General features: G+C 44.6%; 2 protein-coding genes across 4 annotated transcripts; both read left to right on the forward strand.

Moving 5' to 3' along the window:
- Positions 1–994: 994 nt before the first annotated feature.
- LOC146305008 (adenylate cyclase type 8) lies at positions 995–11,567 on the forward strand. Of its 2 annotated transcripts, XM_084714031.1 has the most exons (25): positions 995–1,100; positions 1,996–2,267; positions 2,514–2,711; positions 2,800–3,039; positions 3,562–3,790; positions 3,876–4,025; positions 4,107–4,237; positions 4,407–4,518; positions 4,890–5,017; positions 5,103–5,261; positions 5,472–5,706; positions 5,790–5,978; positions 6,071–6,171; positions 6,363–6,564; positions 6,821–6,922; positions 7,022–7,149; positions 7,230–7,311; positions 7,505–7,663; positions 7,743–7,889; positions 8,296–8,388; positions 8,718–8,832; positions 9,197–9,321; positions 9,400–9,498; positions 9,725–9,946; positions 10,032–11,567. In XM_084714031.1, exons 2-24 carry the CDS (start codon positions 2,032–2,034, stop codon positions 9,905–9,907), a joined length of 3,543 nt encoding a protein of 1,180 aa, XP_084570157.1. In that variant the 5' UTR covers positions 995–1,100; positions 1,996–2,031; the 3' UTR covers positions 9,908–9,946; positions 10,032–11,567. The 2 variants fall into 2 exon arrangements, with proteins under 2 accessions (XP_084570157.1, XP_084570156.1); XM_084714030.1 differs by having other exon boundaries at positions 9,725–11,567.
- Positions 11,568–13,178: 1,611 nt separating this feature from the next.
- Positions 13,179–26,818, forward strand: xdh (xanthine dehydrogenase). Of its 2 annotated transcripts, XM_084714029.1 has the most exons (35): positions 13,184–13,404; positions 14,223–14,280; positions 15,181–15,277; positions 15,487–15,595; positions 15,709–15,835; positions 15,931–15,992; positions 16,347–16,439; positions 16,508–16,588; positions 16,959–17,103; positions 17,190–17,282; positions 17,550–17,701; positions 18,404–18,497; positions 19,282–19,391; positions 19,527–19,711; positions 19,782–19,944; positions 20,120–20,209; positions 20,344–20,513; positions 20,594–20,720; positions 20,802–20,921; positions 21,501–21,597; positions 21,678–21,802; positions 21,941–22,074; positions 22,154–22,241; positions 22,661–22,747; positions 22,833–23,024; positions 23,099–23,244; positions 23,469–23,550; positions 23,642–23,737; positions 24,336–24,539; positions 24,850–24,902; positions 24,990–25,104; positions 25,381–25,446; positions 25,534–25,722; positions 25,800–25,967; positions 26,326–26,818. In XM_084714029.1, the coding sequence occupies exons 1-35, from the start codon at positions 13,315–13,317 to the stop codon at positions 26,374–26,376; spliced, it is 4,059 nt and encodes a 1,352-aa protein (XP_084570155.1). In that variant the 5' UTR covers positions 13,184–13,314; the 3' UTR covers positions 26,377–26,818. The 2 variants fall into 2 exon arrangements, with proteins under 2 accessions (XP_084570154.1, XP_084570155.1); XM_084714028.1 differs by having other exon boundaries at positions 13,179–13,404; positions 20,594–20,921.
- The last annotated feature ends 32 nt before the right edge of the window (positions 26,819–26,850 follow it).

A 26,850-nucleotide genomic window follows, 5' to 3' on the forward strand; every position in this document is an offset into this window, starting at 1 on the left:
CTCAGACAAACTTTCTGTGGAATATTTTGAATATTATTCTATATTTTCTCTTTTCATCATTTATTGTTTAATATTTGTGTTTGCTCAATCTGAGCTTTTTAATTTTTTTTTCTTATCTTTTATTATATTTATGTATTTTTTTAATCTTCAAAGTGAAAAGTAAGTTTGGTTCTTCTGATCGACATGTTTCTGTTCTGTCACAAGCTGTAAACTACACACCTACACACACAAACACAGTGTGACCTGTTGGAGGTTTGCCAATCCCATCATGCACCTGAACACACACACACACACACACACACACACACACACACACACACACACACTTAATCTGACCTATTAAGCGAGCAGCCGTTTGTCTCTGTTTCAGGATTCCAGATGGGATTAAGTCACACCTCGATCTGCCTCTCTGTTCTGCTGCTCATCTTCAGGTTCTCGTTTGTTCTTCATCTTCAGGTTCTCGTTTTTAAAAATCTCTGTTAGTTTAATAAAATTAAATCAGTGACGACCTGAAACCAGCTGTTGTGATCTTGGATTTATTTTTCATTTTGATCATTTTTCTTCCTGGAGGTAAATTAAAAACACGTCAGATTTCTTGTTTAATAATTGTCGTCATTTTGTGGAATTTTCCAGGTTTCTTCAGGGAATTTAACCAAAAAGATGGAAATGTTTGAAGATGAATGTGTGTATGAATTCAGAGAGGACGTTGGCCGACTGTAACTTTCTGAATGTAAAGGAGGATATTTTTGTTTTTCACGTCAAAAAGGATCCACAGACTGAAGGAGGAGAAATCATTTTCAGTCTCAGGACAAAACAAACATCAGCCACAGAAGAGCTTTGAAGAAAATGGATGAGAAAGGAAGTTTGATTTTAAAAATGGAATAAAAACAGGATGAAGAAATGGAGAGACGTCTGAGATGAAAAACAGCAGTTAACTGAAGAAAAATTTACCAGAAACAGGAGAGAAAGGAAACAGAGAGGAGATGAAAGGAGTGAAGAGACAGAAGGAGAAACTGAGAAAAGAAAAGGTTTGACTGAGACATGAGACTGAAATCACACACGTCTTCATCTGGACAACGAACACATCAACTCTGCAGCAGGTAGCTTCACCTTTAATCCACAAACACACTTACAGAAGAATCATGATCTTTATCTTCACTTTTAATGAGATGTGAGGAAGTTCTCTCTCTTTACGACGGCGCTTCTTCTCACGACTAAATATCAGTCAGTGTTAATGAAAACTGATCAATTCTTTTTGTTTTATAGAAACTATAAAGAGTTTCTTACTGTTTCTGTCTGCACAGAAAAAAAAGTTTATTTCCTAAACCTGTATTCTAATAATTCAGATTTTATTTAGGAAAACGCCGTCTGATTTTTGGTAACACTTCGTATTAAAGTGCTCGTAGATGATGAGGCCCGTATGAAAAAGTTTTCTAACTCATGGAGCTAACATTAGCTTAGTTAGCTAGATGGTTACAAAATCAACAACCACTGGATAAAAATTGTGTCTGAAGTCGAGGAGACATTCTTTCAAAAATGACCCAGAATTAAAACCATTAATCGGCATCATTATGATAATAAACAGTAACAAAGAGGGCGGGGCTTATTGGAGAGCCAGGTGCCCTTCACTCTGTTCCCATCAAGATAATTATGATCCTGATCAAGAAAAAATCCGGTGATTGATGAAACGAGTTTCCTGTCGGATGTTTCCAGGCGGAGTTGAACTTCCTGCTCTGGTGTTGCCAGATGTCAGGTCGGAGCCAGCATGTCACCGTGCTGTGACCTGATTGGATTAGCCTTCAAACTTGCCAGTGACCCGGTGTAACCCCGTGTGTTCAGGCCAGCTGAAGCCATTAGATTAAATCTGATCAGCCGAACATGCAACATGTTTACGGCACGATGACGACGCAGCGTCCTGAGAAAGACAAAGAGCGTCAAAGCTGCTGAAAACATGATGAAGTGGTATTTCAGTTTGTCACTGCCTCTGCCAATCAGGTCGCAGATGAGGTCCCCTTCACCGCTGTCGTAACCATGGACAAGGACTGTGATGTGCTGGAGAACGGCGACTGCGAGATGGCGCAGCAGGCCAATGACATCAGCTTCAGCACAAGCATAAGCCCCGCCCCGAAGAAGCAGCTGATGTGGCAAAATGCTGTCAGAAACATCATCGACCAGCACAACCTGTACTCACTGAGGCTCGCCGGAGGCCTGGAGAGAGGGAGGCACCGCATCATCGTCACAGACGCCTACATCGCTGAAATCAACAGGTAGGACCAGTGAGGTCATCAACAGGTAGGACCAGTGAGGTCATCAACAGGTAGGACCAGTGAGGTCATCAACAGGTAGGACCAGTGAGGTCATCAACAGAGCTAATTTAAAATAAGCTAAAATTAATTTTGAAATCATTTAACTTGAACACAGATGTCTTTCAGCAGTAGTTTCGATCACTTCCTCCTGTAAAGTTTGTCTTTAAATCTTAAACGTCTTGTTTTTCCCTCTGTTTCGTCTTGCAGGCAGATCCGTAATAAGGCAACTCGAGGAGCGCTGTGGCAGAAGCGGCGCTCGTCAGCGGCTCGTATCCACCCGTCAACGCCAAGGATCGCCGCGGCTGCACAAACAAAACCCGACTCTCTCGGCGATGCTGACTTCTTCGTGTCGTGGGGGTCGACAGTGAGAGGCGTGTTCATTCCCGCGCTGCAACACACGTTCAAGTAAAGATACTTGGATTGATGGTTATGTGTTTCAAATGATTATTAAGATGATTATGAATAATGATAATCATTTCTGGTAAACGCTCAGGTCTCCAGACTTGGAGCAGCTCTACCAGCAGTTTTCGTCCCGTCAGAGAAAAACGTCTCTGGTCGTCACCAACGTGATCGACATCCTCACCAGACTCCTCGTCTTACTGCTCACATGGCCGCCGGGCTGGTGGGGCGTGGCCTGTGATTGGCTGGGTGGCCTGTCAGTCATCCTGTGGGTGGGGATCTGCGCGCTGGCTCTGACTAGGAAAGAGATGATGTCATCACCAGAGTGGCTGAGGTATGTTGGGAAATGTAGTCTCAGGTGTGTGTCTGTACCTGTCTGTGTGTCTCAGGTGTGTGTCTCAGGTACCTGTCTGTGTGTCTCAGGTGTCTGTATGTCTCAGGTGTGTGTCTCAGGTACCTGTCTGTGTGTCTCAGGTGTGTGTCTCAGGTACCTGTCTGTGTGTCTCAGGTGTGTGTCTCAGGTACCTGTCTGTGTGTCTCAGGTGTCTGTATGTCTCAGGTGTGTGTCTCAGGTACCTGTCTGTGTGTCTCAGGTGTGTGTCTCAGGTACCTGTCTGTGTGTCTCAGGTATGTGTCTCAGGTACCTGTCTGTGTGTCTCAGGTACCTGTCTGTGTGTCTCAGGTGTGTGTCTGTGTGTCTCAGGTGTGTGTCTCAGGTACCTGTCTGTGTGTCTCAGGTGTGTGTCTCAGGTACCTGTCTGTGTGTCTCAGGTGTCTGTATGTCTCAGGTGTGTGTCTCAGGTACCTGTCTGTGTGTCTCAGGTGTGTGTCTCAGGTACCTGTCTGTGTGTCTCAGGTGTGTGTCTGTGGTCAGCTGGTTGTCTCAGACGCTGCAGGTGTTGGTCGGTGTGTTCAGCTGGGCGGAGAGCGATCACTCCTGGTACGTCTTCTTCTGTCTGTTCTCCACCTACACCCTGCTGCCCCTCCCCCTCCTCTGGTCCATCGTCGCCGGGGCAACCACCTCCATCCTGCACCTGCTGCTAGATGCCTGCTGTCGCTACGGCGACAACACCTTCATCAGGAAGGTTGGAGTTTCTCTTTCTTTTTCTTTTCCTTCTAGAAAAAAGGAGCTGCGGTTTCTCGTTGTGTTGAGTGTTGTCACCTGTGCAGGTGTTGTCGAAGGCCCTGCTGTACCTGGCCATGAACACTGCCGGCCTCTTCATTCACTACCTGTCAGACCGGACTCAGAGACAAGCCTTCCTGGAGACAAGACGCTGCATCGAGGGACGGGTCCGACTGGAGAGGGAGAACCACAGACAGGTAGAAAGCTCAGGGTTTGGGCTCTTTAGTGAAGAAGAAGAAGAAGTGACGGTGACGTCTCCGTGTCTTTGTGTCCTCCAGGAGCGTCTGGTGATGTCCATCCTGCCTCGTTTCCTGGTTCTGGAGATGATCGCTGACATGGCCCCCATAGATGAATATCTGCTGCCTCAGCAGTTCCACAAGATCTACATCCACCACTACAAAGACGTCGGGTCAGTAAAAAGCAGCAGCTCTTTCAAATATATTGTTCATTTAAAACGTTACTTTTCACGACTCGCTTTAAGATTAAAGTAACAAAATTCTAAAATTCAGGAGAAATTACAAAATATTCAGGTTTATTTATTTTGTTCTGATCAAACGTGTCTGGTCTCTCGTTCGCAGCATCCTGTTTGCTGACATCATCGGCTTCACTTCGCTGTCGCTGATTCTTTCGGCTCAGGAACTCGTCAAAACTCTCAATGAGCTCTTCGGTCGCTTTGATCGGCTGGCTGAGGTCATATCACCATGGCAACGACCTTTGACCTTTAAGTTTTAGTTTTATGTTTATATGTTTTCACAGATTTTACTTTTTCATTGAAGCTTCTTGGTTTTGTTTTGGTGTTTAAGCTTTTGAATTTTCAGATTTTCTGTTAACGTTAACAGAAAAAAAAAACACAAAATAAATAAATGACATAAAGGAAGTTATTAGTTTGGAGTTTTTAACGAAAGATTACAGTTTTATATCAAAGATTTCAATCTAACTTTGTATTTTTTTGAGTTCATTACACGTCAGTCAGTTCATGGCTGTTAAGAATGACGGTGAGTATTTCCTTCTGTGTGTGTGTGTGTGTGTGTGTGTGTGTGTTTGTGTGTGTGTGTGTGTAGGAGCACCAGTGTTTGCGTATTAAGATCTTGGGTGACTGTTATTATTGTGTATCTGGAGTCCCGGAGCCTCAGAGGGGCCACGCCCGCTGCTGTGTGGAGATGGGCCTCAGCATGATCAACACCATCCGGTAAAAACACACAAACACACGCAGACGCACGTCTTCACGACAGGAAGCTTCACAGAGGCGGAGTCACTGTGTCGCTCTGTTGCAGTTACGTTCGTCGGGAGCTGCAGCAGGAGGTGGACATGAGGATCGGGGTCCATTCTGGTTCTGTTCTTTGTGGGGTTCTGGGTCTCCAGAAGTGGCAGTTTGACATCTGGAGCTGGGACGTCGACATCGCCAACAGTCTGGAGGCTGCAGGAGTGCCGGGGTCAGACGCACACACGTTTTTATCGTCTTAATACAAAAAACTAATCCATGACCTGAGCCTCGACGGTCTCACAGTGAGGCGGAGACTGTAAAAAATAAGGTCCAGGTCTCAATAACGTGTCACTGTGTCCTCATGTTGTTGTGTTGATGAATTTCACCAAATTGACAAAAACTAAAACACTTTTTTCACGTTTTTGTCTCGTCCTCTCAGGAGAGTTCATATCTCGCGAGCTACTCTGGACTGTCTGGGCGGGATCTATGAGACGGAGGCGGGGCATGGCCAGGAACGCAACGAGTTTCTACGGAAACACAACATTGACACGTACCTGATCCGTCCAGCGCCACGAGAGGAGGCGGAGCCACCGAGAGCGAGACGCCCAAGTTACGACGAGATGACGACCTGGAGCGCCGAGCTGCCGTTCGGAGACATCCTGGGAATGAACTTTGTGAGGACGACGGGAACATTTCAAGACAACAGGAGTTTTCTCGTGGAATATTTTGACATTTTGACCCTTTTTGTCCTCCGTAGATCCTTGCAACCTTCACGAACGGCTCTTTAACCCAGCTACCCAATCAGATCGCAGCACAGCGCTCAGGGACGCGAGAAGTCAACAAGAGGATCCGTCAGGCCATGGAGGTGCGGAGCAGCGAGCGAATGAGGAAGGAGCACATCACTACCTTCACTCAGGTGTTCAAGGACTCCCACATGGAGGGAAAGGTAATGACCTCACTTCCTGTATGGGCGGGGCTGTCACTGAGGTGTGCTCAGCAGTCTGGTGATTGGTTAATCGTCCTCTCTTTGTCCCTCAGTATTCCCAAATGAGAGACGAACTCTTCAAGTCCAACATGGTTTGTTCTTTCATCCTGCTGCTGCTGCTGATGGCCGTCCAGGCACTAATCCCCACCCCACGGTACACCTGTCCCCCTACCTGTCCCCCTACCTGTCCCCCTACCTGTCCCCCTACCTGTCCCTCTATCTGTCCCTCTACCTGTCCATCAACCTGTCCAACTACCTGTCCATCTACCTGTCCTTCTACCTGTCTGTCTTCCTGTCAGTGTAATGTATATTAAATAACTTTCATGTCTTTAATATGTTGCTTAGGTTTTGTCCAATGATTGCTCAGTTCATGGTCAGCGGCGTCGTTTACTTCCTGCTCCTGCTGCTGACGCTGGGGGAGGAGTTTAAGCATTGCCCCGCCCCCCTACAGTCTCTCTGCTGCTGGGTTCATGAAACCAAGCGCGCCCGCACGCTGCTGACACTCACCGCCATCACCGTCAACTTCGGAGTTGCCTCCTCAGACATTGTGAGTGTGATGCAGTTGTTCTGTTTCTCCTCTAGAGGTCAGCATCAACGTGTTCGAGCAGCTGACGATAGTTCAGCTTCAGAGTCGCATCATTCAGAAACAAACTCAGCTACAAGAAACTATTGACTTCAAAGCAACTATCTGGAAAGTTGGTCGTCAGATTGTCTGTAATGTAACCAGCTTTTGACAACAAGATAATCCCTCTGGCTTCCTCTTGCTTCCTTCCTTCCATCCTTGTTTCCTTCCTCTCCTCCAGCTGTGGTGCGATTCGTCAGAAACTCACAACAACAGCAGTGACTCTGAGCTGGCTCCGCCCACCTCCACCTGGCCTGACATCAGCATCTGCACACATCCAGAGGTGAGCGCAAACACGCAAGCAACACGTCGACTCTTCAACATGGCCACATCTTTTCTGCGTGGACGATGTGTGACCGTTTACGACCTTTCCCGTGTACAGTACATGGTGCTGAGCGCCGTGGTTGCCATGGTTACCTGTGCCGTGTTCCTCAGGTTGAGTTGTGTGTTGAAGCTGGCCGTCCTCCTGCTGGCCGCCGCCCTCTACAGCTACCTCATCGAGACTCACAGGTGACCTCATCATTACACACCTGAGTCACAGACGCACAAAACAGTCCTTAATTATTCTATTAACACTCTGTGTCTCTCAGGTCTCATCACTTGTGCAGGAAGGGAGTTTGTGTGGTTCTCATGGTGATGTTTGTGGTCGCTGTCCTCTACAACAGCAGACAGGTGAGTTCTCCAGGGTTCTCCGGTCCTTTTTGACAACCTGACTGGTTTCAATAAATATAAATTTTTAAATGTTTATCACAAAGTAAATTAAGAACGACACACTTCATCAAAACTGTTTAAAACATGACATTCAGCCAGCTGTATTTGTAGGGAATCAATCATTTTTATCATCATTGTTCTTCTTCGTTGGTAGCTGGAGGCGACGGCGCGGCTGGACTTCCTGTGGCGTCTCCAGGCGAGGAAGGAGGTGGAGGACATGAAGGAGCTGAGGGAGCACAACGAGTGTCTGCTGCTCAACATCCTGCCGGCGCACGTCGCCCAGCACTTCCTGGAGAGAGACCGCAACGACGAGGTACCTGCCGCCCGCCCCTCACCAGGTGTGTGTCTGTCAGCGTGTGTGTCCAGGTGTTAATCTGTGTGTGTGTTTGCAGGAGTTGTACTCTCAGTCGTACGAGCGGGTCGGCGTCCTCTTCGCCTCTCTGCCGGGTTTCTCCGACTTCTACGAGCAGAAGGAGGTCGTTCATCAGCCTGTCGAGTGTCTCCGCCTCCTTAACCACATCATCACTGACTTTGATGAGGTCACACACACACACACACTCACACACACACTCACACACACACACACACACACACACTCACAAAAAACAAAACACAAGACCTACAGACTTTTCTTCACATTTTTATGCTCCAATGATCATAAAATATCAGATTCACATCGTCTCGTTTCTGCAGACTTTCAACAACATCTGTCTGTCTCTCTCTGTCTGTCTGTCTGTCAGTCTGTCAGTCTGTCTGTCTCTCTGTCTCTCTGTCTGTCTGTCTCTCTCACTGTCTGTCTGTCTCTCTCACTGTCTGTGTGTCTGTCTGTCTCTCTCACTGTCTGTCTGTCTGTCTGTCTGTCTGTCAGTCTCTCTCACTGTCTGTCTGTCTGTCTCTCTGTCTGTCTCTCTGTCTGTCTGTCTCTCTCTGTGTCTGTCTGTGCAGCTGTTGGATGAATGTTATTTCCAGGAGGTGGAGAAGATTAAAACCATCGGCAGCTCCTACATGGCAGCTTCTGGTCTCTCTCCTGACAGACAGGTCAGTCCTCACACGAAGACTCAGAGAATCAATAATCAATACAGTATATTGTAACATCTGTTATTTCTTTACATATTTTAACATTGTTAACAAAATAATTCCCTGTTCTGCACTTTTTTGTGTGTTTTTTAATTCAATAAAGTTTTTTCAAAATGATTTTTGTCGTAACAACACAAAGAGCCTCTTTGTACCTGGACAGGTGCAGGAAGTGAAACTGCTCCACCTGCTGGACACTTTAAGTCTTTGCATCTTCTTTGCCTCTCTTGTCCTGTCCCTCCCTTGTCTCCTTCCCATGATCCTTCACTCCTGTCATCCTTCCCTGTGTTCAGGACTGTGAGGACGGCTGGCATCACCTCAGTGAGTTGGTTCTGTTCGCTCTGGCCATGCAGGAAACACTCAAACACATCAACACACACACAGGAAACAGCTTCCAGCTGCGAGTCGGTACGTACGCAACATCCCGTCGTCATGGTAACGGTGAGCAACCGATGCCATGTATTTTTAATTTTCAGGTTTTTCAAGTTTTTATTAATCTTTTTCTTGTTTTTTTTCTTGAAGTATTTAAACTATTTTTTTTGTTTGTTGTATTTGATATCCAGGTTTTTTCTTTACATATGAATTTAAAGTTTTGTTTTATAAAATAATTTGATTATTTTCCAGAGTTCTGAAGTGTCTTTTTTCAGTTCAAAGAAGACACATTTCTTTAAAAATATTCAGTCAGATCAAGTTGTTACAGAACAAAATTAATCCGTGTGTTTCTCTTTATAATTTTTCCGGCCCACCATGTGACCTCTGACATCATCTGCAGGTATCGCTCACGGCCCGGTGATCGCAGGTGTGATCGGCGCCACCAAACCTCAGTACGACATCTGGGGGACGACGGTGAACATGGCGAGCCGGATGGAGAGCACTGGAGTGAGCGGGAGGATACAGGTGAGTCCACACCTGTCTGCTGGACTCTCTGCACGTTCCCATGTAATGTTTACAACCTAAAGCTCCTCCTACCATCAGGTCCCAGAATCCACCAGCTGCATCCTGGTGGAGCGAGGCTTCCTACGGCAGCTCAGAGGGAACATTTACGTCAAAGGCATCAGTGAACGTCACGGAAAGGTGAGACACACACGGACTTTAATACCGAGGGTTCAGAAACGATCATGGTTCTGCTTAAAATAAGTCAAAGACCTGCTGTAAAAGAAAAAGGAACTTAAGTAACTTACTGAAGTTACTAAAGTAACTAAATTGAAGTATGAAACTTATTTTATGTAGGAGTGTATTTCAGTGATCAGAGATCAGATGACAGATTAGATAAACGTGTGTGGGGGATTTTTCCGCTCAGGTTCGTACGTTTTTTGTGAGCAGTCGGGAGGAGCGGTCGAGTTTCATGGAGCGTGGCGGTGGGCGGGGCTTCAGTCTGAACAGGAACACACTGGGAGCTGTGGTCTACAGTCTGGTTCAGGCCAGGAAGAGGGAGAAACTGATGGAGGAGAACGGAGGGTTTCACCTGGTGGAGGCCTCGTAGGAGGAGGAGTCACACACCTGTGACGACTTTAACAGGCAGGTGTGACCTCTAGAAAACAACCCGCGCTTTTTTCACGTTCTTCTTCTGTGGTTTGAAAGAAACTGCATCCTTTACCTTTTGGCAGTTCTATAGACGTGAACGATTCAAACCGACCGCTGCAGAACCGAAAACCTTCAGCACCTCCTGATCTGATCCATCAGATAAAAACAAGTTCTTAAAAGTGTGTGGGTTTCTGTTCTCACACGGAACGAACAGCAGGTGGAACCGCGTCAGAGGACGGAACGTGTACGATGTTTTTACCTGCGATCTGAACAACAGGACGTCTTTAAATTGGAACCGATGTGGATAAGATGAAGAACCCTTTATGATTCTAGTGAGCACCTTTATTTCTGAGAGTGTAGATTTGGATTCTACCTCCACTGGATTCAAAACAAAAACTTTATTAAAATCTAGAAAACAAACAGAATGTTTACAGCCATGTGAAATCAACATGTTTACTGTTTCTGTTGTTTACTGTTTGATGAAAAATAGTATTTTGTTTACTTGCTGACAGCTGGCAGAAGCGATGATGACAAATGTTTTCTAATCGTCTAAACCGGTGATGTAACCTTAGAAAATAAAATAAAAGTGGTGGAAACAGTGGAATGCTCCTTTAAACTCCAGAGTCTCTGTAAACTGTTCGATCGCTCTGGAAGTCCTGGGTGCTGAGTTTTCCCAGCTGCACTTGAATGCATCCCAGCTGCACTTGAATGCATCCCAGCTGAAAAAATTCCCAGAATGATTTAGTGTCAAACGTTCCTGAAGTTTGAATTCCAAAACTTTAATATTCATCTAAAAACAATGTAATTCCCTAAACATTCCCATTTGGTTATAAAAGTGTTTTTATAAAGTTTTCAAAAGTCAGATTGTGATCAGAGCTGCTGATGTTTGATCTGATCAGCTGATTCACAGAGACACAGCAGCTGAATCAGACATTCAACGGTGAATGAAGGAGTTCAGCAGGAATCACACAAAGTCTGAACATGTTTAACCTTTTTAATCAGCTGCTCTGTGTGTGTGTGTGTGTGTGTGTGTGTGTGTGTGTGTGTGTGTGTGTGTGTGGCTGATAAACACCATCAGCTGTTTGTGGGGTTTATTTTCTCACAGTTTAGTTTGAAACTTAAAAAAAAGTCTGTCCTGCACCAACATACAACGTTTTACCCTGAACTGCAGTATGAAGTTATATTTGTGTCTAATCAAGTCATAATTATGAGAGAAGGTCATAATCAGCCTTGGCGGTGTGTCAGCTGTTTATTTAGCCAAACAACATTAGCTTAGTTAGCTGCTACATGTCTGACAGAAGTTAGCGAGCTACCGACAAACATCGCTAACATTTTGTACAACACAACATGTTTATAGTGTTTTCATTTCTATCTTTCTGTGATATAAATAATGTTTTTGTTACATCATTTGTTATATTTTTGCTCGCTGCAGCTTTTATGTAATAAGTTTTCTTGTTACATTTTATTTGTTTTGTTGCATCTTTTTATGTCGCGGTCATGGAGTTGCATTTTTTACATCGTTTTCCTTTTAATGTGTCTTTGGTGGCTCGTTACGTCTTTTACATCATTTTTGTCTTGTTACTTCTGTTTATGTCATTTTTATCTTGTTACATGTTTAATGATTTTCAAAGTCATTGGTTCCTTGTTGTGTCTTTTACTTAATTTTGTAACTCTCACGTCATGTTAAATAATTTTTGTCTCACATTAAAACTAAAGTAACGAGCCTGTTTTGAAAATGTGAGCAGCAAAATTACAAATATTTGCGTTCAAACGTCGGGAGGAAAAGTAAAAAGTTAATAAAATGAAAAATAAATACTCATGCAAAGTACAGAGACCTGAAAACTTGACTAAAGTACAGTAACAGAGTATTTGTACTCAGTTACTTCCCCCTGACTTTTATCAAGTAGTGAAGTGAACCTTCACCATCGAGGTGTCAGATCAGGAGACTCGAGTCACAAGACAAAAAACCAGTGACTTGTTAGAGGACTTGTTGAAGATGAAGCATTTTTCCACCACATGACCTCCAAACCCGCCGTCACCCCGCTGACCTGTTCTCACTGTGAACCAGGAGGAGAACGTTCCACTTCAGACCCTGATGGTGGTGATGATGATGAGGAGGAGGAGGAGGAGCAGGGCTGACTGAGAGCGAATCAAATCGATTCAGTGCTGTAAAACAAATCACATGAATGACTGAGTGATGCGGCACTAATGTGGAGCTCAACCATTAATAAAGAGCAGCATGGCCCTTTAAAGACACAGCCATCTTTATTTTCATTCTCTGCTCTAATTACACTTTGATTCTTTTCTATTTTTTACTGAAACCACCTTTAATACTTTCTGTTTTACTTTATCATAACTTACTGATAAAAGTTTATAATTATTTAATGTTTATTTATTTATATTTAATGTCTAATTTACTGTTTTATCTGAAATGTTTTTCAACATTTTTATTTTATTAAGTTTTTTTTATGTAGTTATTTTTATTATCAGTACAATCATGATGTTATAACATGTATATCACTTATTCTTCACTATCATTTATCATTTTATTACTGTTTATCAACTTACTTTTCTTACATCTGACTCTTCTTTTGCTTTTAAATGTTATTAAACAGCTTGTTGTGTTAATCAACTTTGTTTCAACAATTTATTATTTTAATCCTACTTTTATTATATTACAAGTAAATATTTCATTGATATGAAGTTTTATCAGTATACTGACACCAAATTAATGTTAAACAAATGTTAACAAAATGTATATCCTATATTGTTTGTTTTCTCTTCAGAGTTATATCTGTTTATTTCTTACAGAATACAATGAATAAGTCTGATGTTCGTTAATGTGAATATTTGTTTCTAAAGTTGTGTTTTTTAACAGCTTGGAGTGTGTGTGTGTGTGTGTGTGTGTGTGTGTGTGTGTGTGTGGTGACCTTTGACCTGCAGGTACAAGTCTGGCTGTGAATAATTAGCCTGAAGAAGAGTGCAACAACCCAGTTTTATCTGAGTTCAAAGGTCACGTGTGCTCGTGTCTGTCAGTCACTGTAAAAATGTTCGCTCAGAGAAAACGAAACAAAAAACTATCAGTTCCAATCTTCATTAAACAATCGATAGAAAATTAATCACGATTTTGGCAGTTGATGATTGGTGTTTATGGGAAAGTTCCGGTTGGTTTGGAAGCGCCTGAGTGCATCCTCAGATTCGGCCCCGGTGGGGTAGCTGGGTCGCGGTGTTTTGAGGGGAGGAGGGGCAGTTTCAGCCTCCAGCTCCATGGAGGACACACCTCTGTGCGGAGAGTCTACCCTGTGAGCAGCGACAGCCCGGATCATTACAGTTAGATAACTGGAGAGGACACAGTGGACAGACAACATGAGGGAGACCAACGACACCATGGCCGATACCGAGACCCGCTCCGGGTCCGGGTCTGACGAGCTCATCTTCTTTGTTAATGGAAAGAAGGTAAAGAAATAATTTAAATATATTTTAAATCACAGATATTTAAATGAAGTTCTGTACGTCTCGGTGAGAATCCAGTGATATTCCTTTAATATTGACGTGTGTCTGCGCTGCTTCACAGTGACTTTATGTGAACTTCACTCTGCAGGGTTTTGACCATCTATAACGTTTATATAACCCGCAGTTACTCATTAATAACTGCAGGTGGTCCGTTAACAGACTGTGAGTGTGTGTGGAACAACATGTGAATTTGGACTCTTTAAATGTGACGTACTTCAAAGTCACTTTATTTGTGGCCTTTAGAAACTTTAAAAACAAAGTTCTGAACAAACAGTTCAAACATGAGGGTTTAACAGTGCAGTTATAAAACATTATAACAACAGGAAGAAACAAACACAAGTGGAATACAACAACAACATAATGAAAATAAAGTTAACAAATGAAATGTTCACAATTACTTATGATCATAGTAGAAATAATAATAACAAAAATAGTAGTACACTTAATTTGAGGGTTGAGATGGTTACTTTAAAAATGTACTGTAATAAAGTTAATAATAACCTGTTCAAAATTCATTCAGAGGCCTAATGTGACAGTCATGTGACTTCACGTTAACGTCTGGTCTGTGTAGCCCAAGCCAGCGATTGGTCCATAGTGTCTCACAGGTGTCCACATTAAGACGATAATGACTCCCAGGTGTCCCTGGAGAGGATCATGTCCTTGCAGGTGTTTCTAGAGACGATGAGGACATGAAGGCGTCCGTGTACGGATGGTAACGGATGTATGACCGATGAATTTTGTCTGTTTTTTTTGTGCTGCAGATTGTTGAGAGAAACGCAGATCCTGAGATGACCCTGCTGACGTATCTGAGGAGAAAATGTAGGTTCTCACACACACACACACACACACACACACACACACACACACACACACACACACTGTATTAACACATTATGACACATAGAACTTGACACATGCTGGTACTTGTGTTGAACGCTTCGTTAAGCGTTTTGGTTTCAACCCAAATCATTTACTTATTGTCTTCCTTTGTCCTTAATGGACAACCACAACCTGAGTTTGTTTTATGATAATGACTTTGGTTTTTTGGTGTTGATGTTGACTGACTGCGTGAGGACAGTGAGCGTCTCTGAGAGAACAATCAGCAGGTCAAAATCAACAGACACAACAACAAGTGTCCACATAGAGACAGTAAAGACTACAAGATCTACCTGTAGAGACAGTAACAACTCTCAGGTGTATCCGAGTAACAACACACCAGAATAAACAAACAATTGTTCACTGATTCATGGAAAAACCAGTTTGTTTAGTTTTTATAATCTGGAAGTCACAGTGAAATTCTGAAAGTGACTAGTGTGATAGTCAATGACTCAGTGATTTTATTGCTGTGTGTGTGTGTGTGTGTGTGTGTGTGTGTGTGTGTGTGTGTGTGTGTCTCTGTGTGTGTGTGTGTGTGTGTGTGTGTGTGTGTGTCTGTCTGTGTGTCTCTGTGTCTGTGTGTCTCTGTGTGTGTGTGTGTGTGTGTGTGTGTGTGTGTGTGTGTGTGTCTGTGTGTCTCTGTGTGTGTGTCTCTGTGTGTGTGTGTGTGTGTGTGTGTGTGTCTGTCTGTCTGTCTGTCTGTCTGTCTGTGTGTCTGTGTGTGTGTGTGTGTGTGTGTGTGTGTGTGTGTGTGTGTGTGTGTCTGTCTGTGTGTCTCTGTGTGTGTGTGTGTGTGTGTGTGTGTGTGTGTGTGTGTGTGTGTGTGTGTGTGTCTGTCTTCAGTGGGTTTAACAGGAACTAAGCTGGGATGTGCTGAAGGTGGCTGTGGAGCCTGTACTGTCATGATGTCCAGATACCAGCCACACACTCAACAGCTGCAGTATCCTTAAACCAAGTGTGTGTGTGTGTGTGTGTGTGTGTGTGTGTGTGTGTGTGTGTGTGTGTGTGTGTGTGTGTGTGTGTGTGATGACGAGGCGTCCCGTCAGATGCAGTCATGTGCTCTCATCTGACATCTGTAGCTCTTCATCATGACAAACTGATTTCACAGCTGATAAAGACACCGTGAGCAGATCTTTAACTCTGCTTCAGTCACTACGCCGTCAACGCCTGTCTCGCCCCCCTCTGCTCCCTACATCTGGTCGCCGTGACGACCGTGGAGGGCATCGGCAGCGTGGCAAGAAAACTACATCCTGTGCAGGTAACATACACACTTGTGTTTCACTAAATTCATTGATATAATGCGTCCAAACTGTAACTTTATGAATTACCACAGAGTGATAAGATGTGTGTTCAATGTGTTTTCTTTCTCAGGAGCGAATAGCGAAGGCTCACGGCTCTCAGTGTGGGTTCTGTACGCCGGGCATCGTCATGTCCATGTACGCTCTGCTGAGAAACAACCCCACGCCCAAAATGGCCGACGTGGAGGAGGCCTTCCACGGTACCGTCAGAGAGTGATTAGCATTGTTAGCTGGATATGATATGATGTGACAGAGATGCCCTGAAACTAAATATGACAAAACCTTGTTTTTTCAGGAAATCTGTGCCGTTGCACCGGATACAGACCCATACTGGAGGGATACAAGACTTTCACTGTGGTGAGACACACTGACACACAATCACTGTTTACATGAGCACAAGAAATCAGGTTACACAGAAAATATTAAACCTAGATTCACTTTAATTCTGTAGGACCAAAACTTTAAACTCCAGTTTAAAATATCATCCAGTTTTAACTTTAAACTGAAACTTGAGCAGGTTTAACTTTTTAAACGGCTGCCTTTTTGAGATGAAACTATGTGCTCAACCTGTTTTATTGATGGAAATCTGATGTTAGCAGTTTGTTTTAGATTTGGAATTTAAATTGAAGTGTGTTTTCTGACACAGCAAGTTTAGAAATTTAAAAATCTGATTACCACAGAGAGCTCACAGTAACTTTCTTTTCCTTCCAGGAGGGGGGGTGCTGCGGTGGCAGGGGGCGGGAGAACGGCTGCTGTATGGCCAATGGGAACGGAGCTGCCGAGGGTTCAGAGGGAGACGTTGATGTGAGTCTAACTAACTGTTCTCAAACCAGCGCGTTTCATGTTTCTGACTGTAAACTGTTTCTGTGCAGGAAGCCTTGTCTCTGTTCAACGCAGCAGAATTTGCGCCCCTTGACCCGACGCAGGAGGTCATCTTCCCTCCTGAGCTCGTGGTAAAGAACGAACGCACGCTGTAATAAACAAACACACAAAAGATCAAGAGCTGAAGTTGAACTGAACAGTTTTTCCAAAGCAACCAAACATCTTTAAGAAAATCAGTAATTTTACCAGACAGAAAACAGGAGTTGTTGGTCCACCGCCGCCTCGATCTTTCAGCTTGTTTGTGTCGTTGTGTGACTTTGTTGAATCTGAACTAACCTTTTAAAACACCACAGTCACACAACAACACAAACAAACGAACTGATGGACCAACAGCTGGTTTGTTGGTTTGGTTGGTTTGGAGAGGGTGATACTCAACTTATAGACAAATAAGAAAATAATGATAATTATTAATGACAGATGCTGTTGGTTTGTTCCTTCTAGTCTCTCAGCAAAGGTCAAAGGTCGGGCCTGCTGTGTTTCCGTGGCGACAGGACAGTGTGGATGCAGCCAGACAGCCTGGACGAGTTTCTGCGTCTAAAATGGGAACATCCAGGCGCCCGAGTGGTGGTGGGGAACACTGAAGTGGGTCAGTCGGTCTGTCACAAACACACACAGTCAGTCAGTCATTCACTCGGTCGGTCTGTGGGTTCATTCACTCACCGTGTGTTTTAGGTATCGAGGTGAAGTTTAAGAACATGGTGTACCCGGTTATTTTAGCTCCAGCCTTCATCCCTGAACTCAACACAGTGACGCACACTGAGGACGGTGAGTACTGATACTAATACTACTACTGACAGTACTGACTGATACTAATACTACTACTGACAGTACTGACTGATACTAATACTGTAACTGTTGCTGCTAATGTCTGTCTATGGTACTACATTCAGAATTTCCAAGGAAAAATACTTCAACCTCGGTCTCCCAAATGCTAATGTTAGCATGTTAGCACAACAGACTTCCAGAATAAACTGAAAAATGAGACTGAAAAAAAAAAGCCACCTGAATTTGTTTGTGCGTGTTTTTTTTTAGGTGTAGTTTTTGGTGCAGCGTGCACTCTCAGCCACATGGGGGCGGTGCTGAAGCAGGCGGTGGAGACTCTTCCTGTTCATCAGACTGAAGTCTTCCGCGCCGTCCTGGAACAACTGCGCTGGTTCGCTGGACTGCAGATACGAAACGTAGCGGTGAGTCAGTCTGCAGCAGAGGCAGAAACACATCAGAACATTTTCAGAGCAGAGCTGGTGGTGAGTTCAGGGGTATTTGGGGTGTTTGTCAGGAGAAATCTGATGAAGCACCTCGATGTGTTTGTCAGAGTGAAGCTTTTTAGAAATAAACAACAATTAGGTGGAAGAAAAACATCCGTCATTTTATAAATAATGGCTTGACATTTCAAAACAATGACTTAGTATTTTAAAATAATCCGTTAGTATTTCAAAACAATGACTTAGTATTTGAGAGTCATTTCTCAGAGAGTGTAAAGGTGGTGTGTGAGTGGCCTGCTGGGTCTGTGCAGTATTTCCAACTAATACAGAATCAGTGAGTAGTTCAGGACCCATGGGAAAGTTAAACTTTTCCAGATGAGCCGGTGGATTGTTCCGGAGCGCAGATGATGTTACTCAGGAAATGCTCAGAGCCTGCAGGCAGTTCAGGGGTATTGATTTCTGGAGAGATCCAAAGAGCTGGTGGGTAGTTCAGGGTGCCAGAGAGAAGGGAGGAAAAACCAGAGCCGATTCAGCTCTGTTTACTTTGTGCAACAAAAGACAGAAAAACATGCATGGAAATCATTTTAAAGAATATTTCAGTCCATAAAAAACACCTTTGTGTTGTTTATTTCCATCGTGTTGTGTTTCATGTCAAATAAAATTATGGTATTTTTGTGTTTTCAGGCTGTTGGTGGAAACATCATGACAGCGAGCCCCATTTCAGACCTCAACCCTGTTTTTATGGCAGCAGGCTGCAAACTGACACTAATAGACAAAGGTAACACACACACACACACACACACACACACGCACACACACACGGTCACACACACAGAAGTATTTATGCTTGTGATATTCCAGGAATCTGTTTCAACAGTGTTTTTTTTTAACTGAGATCAGAGTTCACTGATAAAAGAACTACTGAACACACACACACACACACACACACACACACACACACACACACACGGTCACACATACTGGATTTTAAAACCATATGACTGACTGACTTCAATTTTGTCCTTTAAATGTTGAAAACTCTGCTCAACTTCTTCATTTTGTGTTTTATTAATAAATGTGCTGATGCTGTGGAGAAATTATATCTGTGTCAACACACTGTCATGGTGTGTTTACTTGCTCCATATTTGTTAGGAGGCGTTTAATCCAGAGTCTTGCGTATCTGCAAACTGCTGCCTGTAAAACATGGAATATACGTAAGAGTACAGAGTAGTATTTATAATATTTCAGTTAATTTATACGATTTCAGTTTATTACAGATTGATGAAAAGAAACGTGTGAAAACTGCCAACACACACACACACACACAAAATGTTGACAAAGAATAATTTAGTTTGATGGTGTGGCTTGTTTTCATATATCCTACAGAACTTAAACGCAACACCACGTTTAACCACAAGTGTTTTAATGTGATGACAAAATCATGGGTTCTGCTGATGTTAAAGGTGAACACAACATGGACAAAATATGACCTTGTGTTCTGACCTTTGACCCCATCTGTCTGTCTGTCTGTCTGTCTGTCTGTCTGTCTGTCTGTCTGTCAGACGACAGTCGTGTGGTTCAGATGGACGACAGTTTCTTCACAGGTTACAGGAAGACGACTCTGCGACCGCAGGAGGTCCTGCTGTCCATTGAAATCCCGTACAGTAAGAAGGTAGAGGTCACCTGGCAACCACTGTCTTCACTGTTGCCTAGCAACCACTCTCTGCTTCCAAGCAACCTCTGTCGCTTCTCTGTCAACCACTGTCTGTCGCCTGGCAACCACTGGTGTTGTATCTTTCTTTTTCAGACTCAGTTCATCTCCGCCTTCAAGCAGTCGCCTCGCCGCGAGGATGACATCAGCATTGTCACTGCAGCGATGAGTGTCACCTTCACTCCTGGGACTGACGTTGTCGAGGACTTGAGGCTGAGCTATGGCGGCATGGCAGCGACCACGGTGCTGGCGAGGAAGACAGCGACCAGGCTGCTGGGAAGGTAACAAACACTCGCCATATTTGACAAGAGGAAGGAAGGACGTACAGTAACACTCTCTGATGTCATCCAGGCGGTGGGGGGAGGAGCTTCTGCAGGACGCTTGCTCGTCACTGGCTAAGGAGATGACCCTCGACCCTTCTGCGCCAGGCGGCATGGTGACGTATCGGCGAACTTTGACCCTCAGCCTCTTCTACAAGTTCTACCTGACGGTGCTACAGAAGCTCAGACAGCAGGTGCCAAACTCATATTTTACTGGTGACACTGATCTGCTTTCTCCTCCTGCAAGGTCATGACTAAATGTTTGAAATCTATAATTAGTTTCACATCATTTCTGTGAACATCAGAGGTTGGAAGATCGTTTTAAATGATCGTTGTTGTTCACTGACTTTGCCGTGTTTGATTTATCAGGGTGTGAATGTGGACGAGGTCGTGTCAGACTGTCTGAGTGCTACAGAGATTTACTGTCCACAGACTCCGTCCAGTGTTCAGATCTACCAGGTACGACATGCAGCACTCTGTGGTTGTCATGGTTACTGAGTTGGATAACACAAATAAGAATCCAGTTAGAGGAATTAAAACCCAGGTGTAAACCAGGTTGTGTTCGTAGTTTTAGTGTCACATGTGTCCTCCAGGCGCTGCCGGAGGGGCGGAGCCAGGATGACGCCGTGGGCCGTCCCATGATGCATCTGTCTGCTCTGAAGCAGGCAACAGGCGAGGCGGTTTACTGCGACGACGTGCCGCTGTACGAGAACGAGCTCTACCTGGCACTCGTCACCAGCAGCAAAGCACACGCCCACATCCTGTAAGACTTACACCTGTGCAACACACACACACACCTGTACAACACACACCTGTCCTGTCTGACCCAGGTGTGTGTCACAGCTCTATAGATGCCTCTGCGGCAGAGCGTATGCCTGGTGTGGTCTGCTGCGTGTTCGCTGATGACATCCCTGGCAGCAACGCCACCGGACCGATCGAGTACGATGAGACCGTCCTCGCCAGCCGCCAGGTGAGTTTTTGTTCATCCGACCAATCAGGTGACTCGGTCAGGTTGACCAGCAGGTTGATGATGTTTCCGTCCTCTCTGCAGGTGACCTGTGTGGGTCATATCATCGGCGCCGTGGTAGCTGACACACAGCTTCACGCTCAGAGAGCCGCCAAAGCTGTCAGGATCGAGTACAAAGAGCTGCAGCCAATCATCACCATCCAGGTGAGACCAGACACACCTGGACTGTAGAGCACACCTGTGTCTATGTCTGATGAGGCATCAGGCCACATGAAGCAAATTTAGCTTCAAGTTTTATCAATTTGACTGTTGAGAAAATTTCAAGGCAACATATGGCACCAGATTTTTGAGCTTTTAGCCCAAATCTAATTAAGTTTTGAAAATGTTTAATATTTTAAATTAAAACTATTTAGTTTGTTTAGTTAGTTGAGTTTATCTGTTCTTGTAGTCCTTATTCATTCACCCCAAAACAGCACACTGTAAAGACGTTAGCTACCGCTAACTCGCAACAGCTTTAATTAATCTGTTTTAAATCGTTGCATCGTCACCGAACAAAATTTGCATCCACTCGTGTTTTGATTCTTGACCTGAAGGTGGCGCCAGAGGAAAGTTGATGTTGCTGTTTAAATCTGACAGGTTTACAGTGTCAGCTGTGCTTTGAGCCCAATGCTAATGTTAGCATGTTAGTCCGTTTTTCACATTTGGCTAATATTAGTATGCTACTTAGGAACTTGAATTCAAAAAGTCACGTGGAAACAAATCTGATGTTGGTTTGATTGACAGGAAGCCATCGCTGCCCAATCCTTTTATCAGCCAATCAGGACCATCCAGAAGGGAGACCTGGAGGCGGGGTTTAAACAGGCCGACCACATCCTGGAGGGTAGGACAGTCTGTGTGTGTGATTTCCTCCTGATTCCTGTTAATTCTTCTTGGTATTTATTAATGATTGGTTATTGTCAGGTGAGATGCACATCGGAGGTCAGGAACATTTCTACCTGGAGACAAACGTCACTCTGGCTGTCCCCCGAGGAGAAGACGGAGAGATGGAGCTCTTTGTTTCTACTCAGTCTGCCTCCAAAACACAGGTAACAATACTCTGAAACACAGGTATTAATACTCAGAGTGTGTACTCTTTCTTACACCTCATGCTGTGTATAAAATCCTGTCTTTATTTAAAAATACAAAATCAGACTTGATAATATGTCTCTGTGTCTCTGTGTCAGTCTCTGGTGGCGAAGGCGCTGGGCGTCCCTGCTAACAGGGTGGTGGTCCGGGTGAAGAGGATGGGCGGAGGCTTCGGAGGGAAGGAGAGCCGGACCACCGTGTTGTCCACTGTGGTCGCCGTGGCAGCGAACAAGTACGTCTGACGGTCGTCTTTTATTAGAGTCTCTTATTTTGAAATGAAACCTGAATTATTTCCTGTGTTCTTGTGTCAGGCTGAAGAGGCCTGTGAGGTGTATGTTGGACAGAGACGAGGACATGTTGATCACTGGAGGAAGACACCCCTTCTATGGAAAATACAGGGTAGGAGGTCGCCCCCTGCCGGAGACACGTTTAACTTTAACAGTAACTTTAGAAGCAGCATTATTACTGACAGCAGCACCAGGAGGAACTTTGTCTTTGTTTTGTTTTTGGTTTATTGTTCTGGGTAGCACTAAAGCACGGGGTTACTGAACGGACGGACCTGTCCTCAGCTCAGCCCTCAGCTTTGGTTAAAAACACTTTAAAATGATGCTGTGGGGGCAAGGTATAAAAAATATTTTGAAAGTTTCCTTTAATTTTCAATAGGAACTTCATAGATAACAATTTAAAGAAAGGGAGTAAGAAAATAAAAAGAGATACTGGTATTGGAGGGACCTCTCATTAATTAAAATTGTAGGTGTCTTAGCTTAACTCTTGAGTCTGACATGTTCGTACTTCGTCTTCTTCTTCTGTGGTTCCAGGTGGGTTATCTGAGCAGCGGTAAGGTCGTGGCTCTGGACGTGTCGTACTACAGTAACACTGGAAACTCCATGGACCTCTCTCTGTCAGTGAGTATCACTGCTAACAGCAGAGTATTTGTCGCAGAATAGTCTGACGATGTGCTGATGTTCTCACCCGTGTGCCTCTGTCGAGGTTCTGGAGCGCGCTCTGTTCCACATGGAGAACTCGTACAGTGTGGCGAACGTGCGCGGCCGTGGCTTCCTGTGCCGCACCAACCTGCCGTCCAACACGGCCTTCAGGGGCTTCGGAGGGCCGCAGGGCATGATGGTCGCCGAGAGCTGGATGACCGACGTGGCTCAGAGTCTGGGCAGGCCGGCCGAGGAGGTACGTAGGTGTCCAACGTGATGAACAGCTTCAATTCTGGTGTATGAGCGGTCAGTGACTCCGCCCTCCTGCAGGTCCGTCGGTTGAACCTGTACGTGGAAGGTGAATTGACTCCCTACAACCAGATCCTGGATCAGCTCACCTTGGACCGCTGCTGGGAGGAGTGCGTGTCACGCTCTCAATACCAGGAGCGGCGAGTCGCCGTCGACCTCTACAACAGGTACAGGAACTACAGTGAATTAATAAAAGGTGGATTTTTTTTTTTTAGCAAAATGGAAGTTATCATGATTCCACTGAGTAATTCCCATGTTTGTCTCATAATTAGCACATGAATTCATGAGTTATGAGAAAAAACATGTTCTTTGAGGTCATACTCACCTTCACCTTTGACCCCTAAAATCTAATTCTGTTTATCACAACAACATTCTTTCTGTTTTCTGTCAGGCAGAACCGGTGGACCAAACGAGGCCTCGCCATCGTCCCCACGAAGTTTGGCATCAGCTTCACCGCCGTCTTCCTCAACCAGGTCTGACCAGCGAACGGTTAAAGGCTGGACGGTTTACTGGTTGTTGTGACGTCAGGAATTCCCATGAGTCCACGTCTCTTTGTGTCTGCAGGCAGGAGCGCTGGTCCACATCTACACAGACGGCTCGGTGCTGTTGACCCACGGTGGGACGGAGATGGGACAGGGACTCCACACCAAGATGGTCCAGGTATCTGAGCTTTTAAAAGCCTTTTTTAAAGCTCTTTGATTTGATGATCCTTTGTTTCATGCAGCTTTTCGTTTCAGTTCATGTCGGTTTAAACAGAACCATCTAGTGAGAGAGAGAGTTCAAAGCAAATATTCACCTCATGTTACTCAACAGACCATTTTGGGAACATGTGTAATTACTGCATGAGTGTGTTTATTTGCCCCAAACAAGCAGTCGTAAGCTAATGAGCAACATGCTAACAGCTAGCTCTGGCTGGCAGGCACCAGCAGTGCGTCCATGTTGCTTTGTTTTGTCCCTCTTGTCCCTTGTCTTCCTGCCTCTGTAGGTCAGCAGTCAACCTGGACAGAGAGACTGATTAATGTGAACAGGTGTGTGCGGTCGGTTCCTCTGTGGGCCGCGGCTGCAGGAGTGAAGATAAAACTGCCTGAACACCAAAAGTTCAAAAAACAAATTCTAAGCTCGCTTTTAGCAAACTAATACTGTGGCTAAGATAACGAATGTGGTACTTTAGCCAACAAATGCTGTAGTTGAGTGCTGCCTTTAGGCTAATGAACAACTAACGCTAACAAAGTCTTAAACCCACTGTGCGTGCGTCCAGGTTGCCAGCAGGGTTCTGGGTGTCCCCTGTTCAAAGATCCACATCTCAGAGACGAGCACCAACACGGTCCCCAACACCAGCCCCACCGCCGCCTCCGCCTCCTCAGACCTCAACGGAGCCGCCGTGCAGAACGCCTGTGAGATCCTCGTGAAACGCCTGGAGCCGTACAAGGCCAAGAACCCCAAAGGATCATGGGAGGACTGGGTGAGCACGAGTATGAAAAATATAAGTAACAAAATCTGCTCATTACTCACTTTGTCCGTGTTGTAGCCTCAGATTCATGATTGTGACTTTGACATAATTAGATTAATTTCTCACAGTATTATAATTATTTCTTTATATCTCATGTTTCAAATTATTTAGGAGTTTTGACTTTGTTTCCTGTAATTATTCTTAAACAATGATGACATAGTGTTTCATACTTGTAGCTTTAATATGTCAGTTTACAGAAGTTGACAGTGAAACGTGGCCTTGATTTTGATGTTATAAACTCCTCTTTCTGTCTGTGTTTCAGGTGCGAGCAGCGTATTTCGACAGAGTAAACCTCAGTGCAAACGGCTTTTACAGGTGAGTTGAATGAGCGAGTCGCTGGTTCAGTAAATCTGTTAAAATAAAGTCCAGGACAGAGTTTCACTGTTTCCCGTTTCTCATCAGGACTCCAGATCTCGGTTACGACTTTGACACAAACTCAGGCCGAGCGTTCAACTACTTCAGTTACGGAGTGGCGTGTTCAGAGGTGGAGATCGACTGTCTGACCGGAGCTCACAAGGTGAGAACTTTATCAAGCTAGAACCAAGATGGTTCCACTGTAAACCAGCCCTCCTCTTCACTAACAGTCTGACAGATCACTTTGATTAGCACTTTCCATCTGTAGTTTTATGAACATTTTGAAGTCAACAAAAATGATGTAAAAGACGTTACAAGACGACGACGACATAACTAGAGGAAAACAATGTGAAACAGAATAAAAGACGTAACAAAATGAAGGTAAAAATGTAACTGGAGAACAGGATGTGTGTGTATTTATCTGATGTTTGTGTTGCAGAACCTGAGCACCACCATAGTGATGGACGTGGGTCACAGCCTCAACCCGGCTATAGACATCGGACAGGTGAGTTAATCAATCAACGAGTCTGTCGATGAATCGGTCTTTGGAACACGTCATTGATCTTATCAGCTTGTTTTTTGATGTGTTCAGGTGGAGGGGGCGTTCATGCAGGGTCTGGGTCTCTTCACTCTGGAGGAGCTTCATTATTCGCCCCAGGGCGTCCTCCTCACTCGGGGTCCTGGTACTTATAAGATCCCGGCCTTCGGTGACATTCCCACCCACCTGACTGTCTCACTGCTCCGCGACGCACCAAACGACAAGGCCATCTTTGCCTCCAAGGTAACGCCGCTGACGACATTTCAAACCGTTGCGATCACTGCAGAGAAAACTTACCATGTCTGATTTTTTCCCTCCAGGCGGTTGGCGAGCCTCCTCTCTTTCTGGCGGCGTCAGTTTTCTACGCCATCAAAGATGCCATCAGCGCCGCTCGGACTGAGTCCGGCATCGGCGGTCCCTTCAGGCTGGACAGCCCCGCATCCGCAGAGAGGATCCGCAACGCCTGCAGCGACAGATTCACCAAACTGGTACGCAGACTTGTTCAAACACCTGTCGGTTTTAGTTTTGATGAGTTCAAATCTGGACTCAAGACGAAGTGAGACATTAAATGATTTAATACAGCAAGGACGTTTACATCACATGACCTGTTACATAACATCACATAACATACATACCATGTTCTCATAGTGCAGTGAAGAACGTGAGCACTTTAACCACCTCTGTGCTTCAATTCTGATCAGGAACCTTTAGGTGCGACTCCGCTCTAACATATTATTGTACACCGTCTGGAACCAAAAGGCCTGGAACTCACACTCGTGTAAACATCATGTAAACACTGTATGACCTGCTGTAAACTGACACATGCTGACTGTTCCTCTGTTCCAGTGTCCTCCTGCAGAACCCGGAACCTTCACCCCCTGGTCTGTACAAGTGTAGAACAAGAGAAAAAATCCACCGACGGTCACTGGAGAAAACTGCAGAGACAGAATGAGTCATTTTCTACACGCACATGTCACCGCCGCTGATCGTTCCTCACTGCTAATGTGAGCGTTAGCATAAACAGACCACGCAGTTAGCTGTGTTACGCTCACTGAAGCTAACAGGAAGTGTGTTATTTTCCATAAAACACTCAGGGAATTCATAAAAACATGATTCCAATCCACACTGTAAAAATGTTACATGAATCAGAGATATTGATTATTACTCTGTTTAACTAGAATGAATCTGTAATAATTATTGGCACTGATTGGTCTGCACTTACACATCAGTTTATAAACACGTGAAATGAAATATGATGTGAATTTGATTTGGATTAAATCATCATTGTTACATTAAACAGAATTATTTTGCTCTGAATTAAATAAAACTTTAAGAATGATCTTTTACTGGACGTTCCTCAGTTTGTGTCTC

Source organism: Lutjanus erythropterus, chromosome 24 (genome assembly GCF_056507025.1).
Source record: "Lutjanus erythropterus isolate fLutEry1 chromosome 24, fLutEry1.hap2, whole genome shotgun sequence".
In the NCBI taxonomy this organism is placed as follows: Eukaryota; Metazoa; Chordata; class Actinopteri; order Lutjaniformes; family Lutjanidae; genus Lutjanus; species Lutjanus erythropterus.

What these genes read in the sequence shown, in the direction of transcription:
- LOC146305008 (XM_084714030.1), top strand. Translation starts at nt 2,032, where the DNA reads ATGGACAAGGACTGTGATGTGCTGGAGAACGGCGACTGCGAGATGGCG. An exon ending in AGAGGGAGAACCACAGACAG is followed by an intron (nt 4,026 to 4,106) that starts GTAGAAAGCTCA and finishes TGTGTCCTCCAG; the next exon opens with GAGCGTCTGGTGATGTCCAT. An exon ending in TCATCACTGACTTTGATGAG is followed by an intron (nt 7,890 to 8,295) that starts GTCACACACACA and finishes CTGTCTGTGCAG; the next exon opens with CTGTTGGATGAATGTTATTT.
- xdh (XM_084714028.1), top strand. Translation starts at nt 13,315, where the DNA reads ATGAGGGAGACCAACGACACCATGGCCGATACCGAGACCCGCTCCGGG. An exon ending in ACTGACACTAATAGACAAAG is followed by an intron (nt 18,498 to 19,281) that starts GTAACACACACA and finishes TCTGTCTGTCAG; the next exon opens with ACGACAGTCGTGTGGTTCAG. An exon ending in AGCCAATCATCACCATCCAG is followed by an intron (nt 20,922 to 21,500) that starts GTGAGACCAGAC and finishes TTTGATTGACAG; the next exon opens with GAAGCCATCGCTGCCCAATC.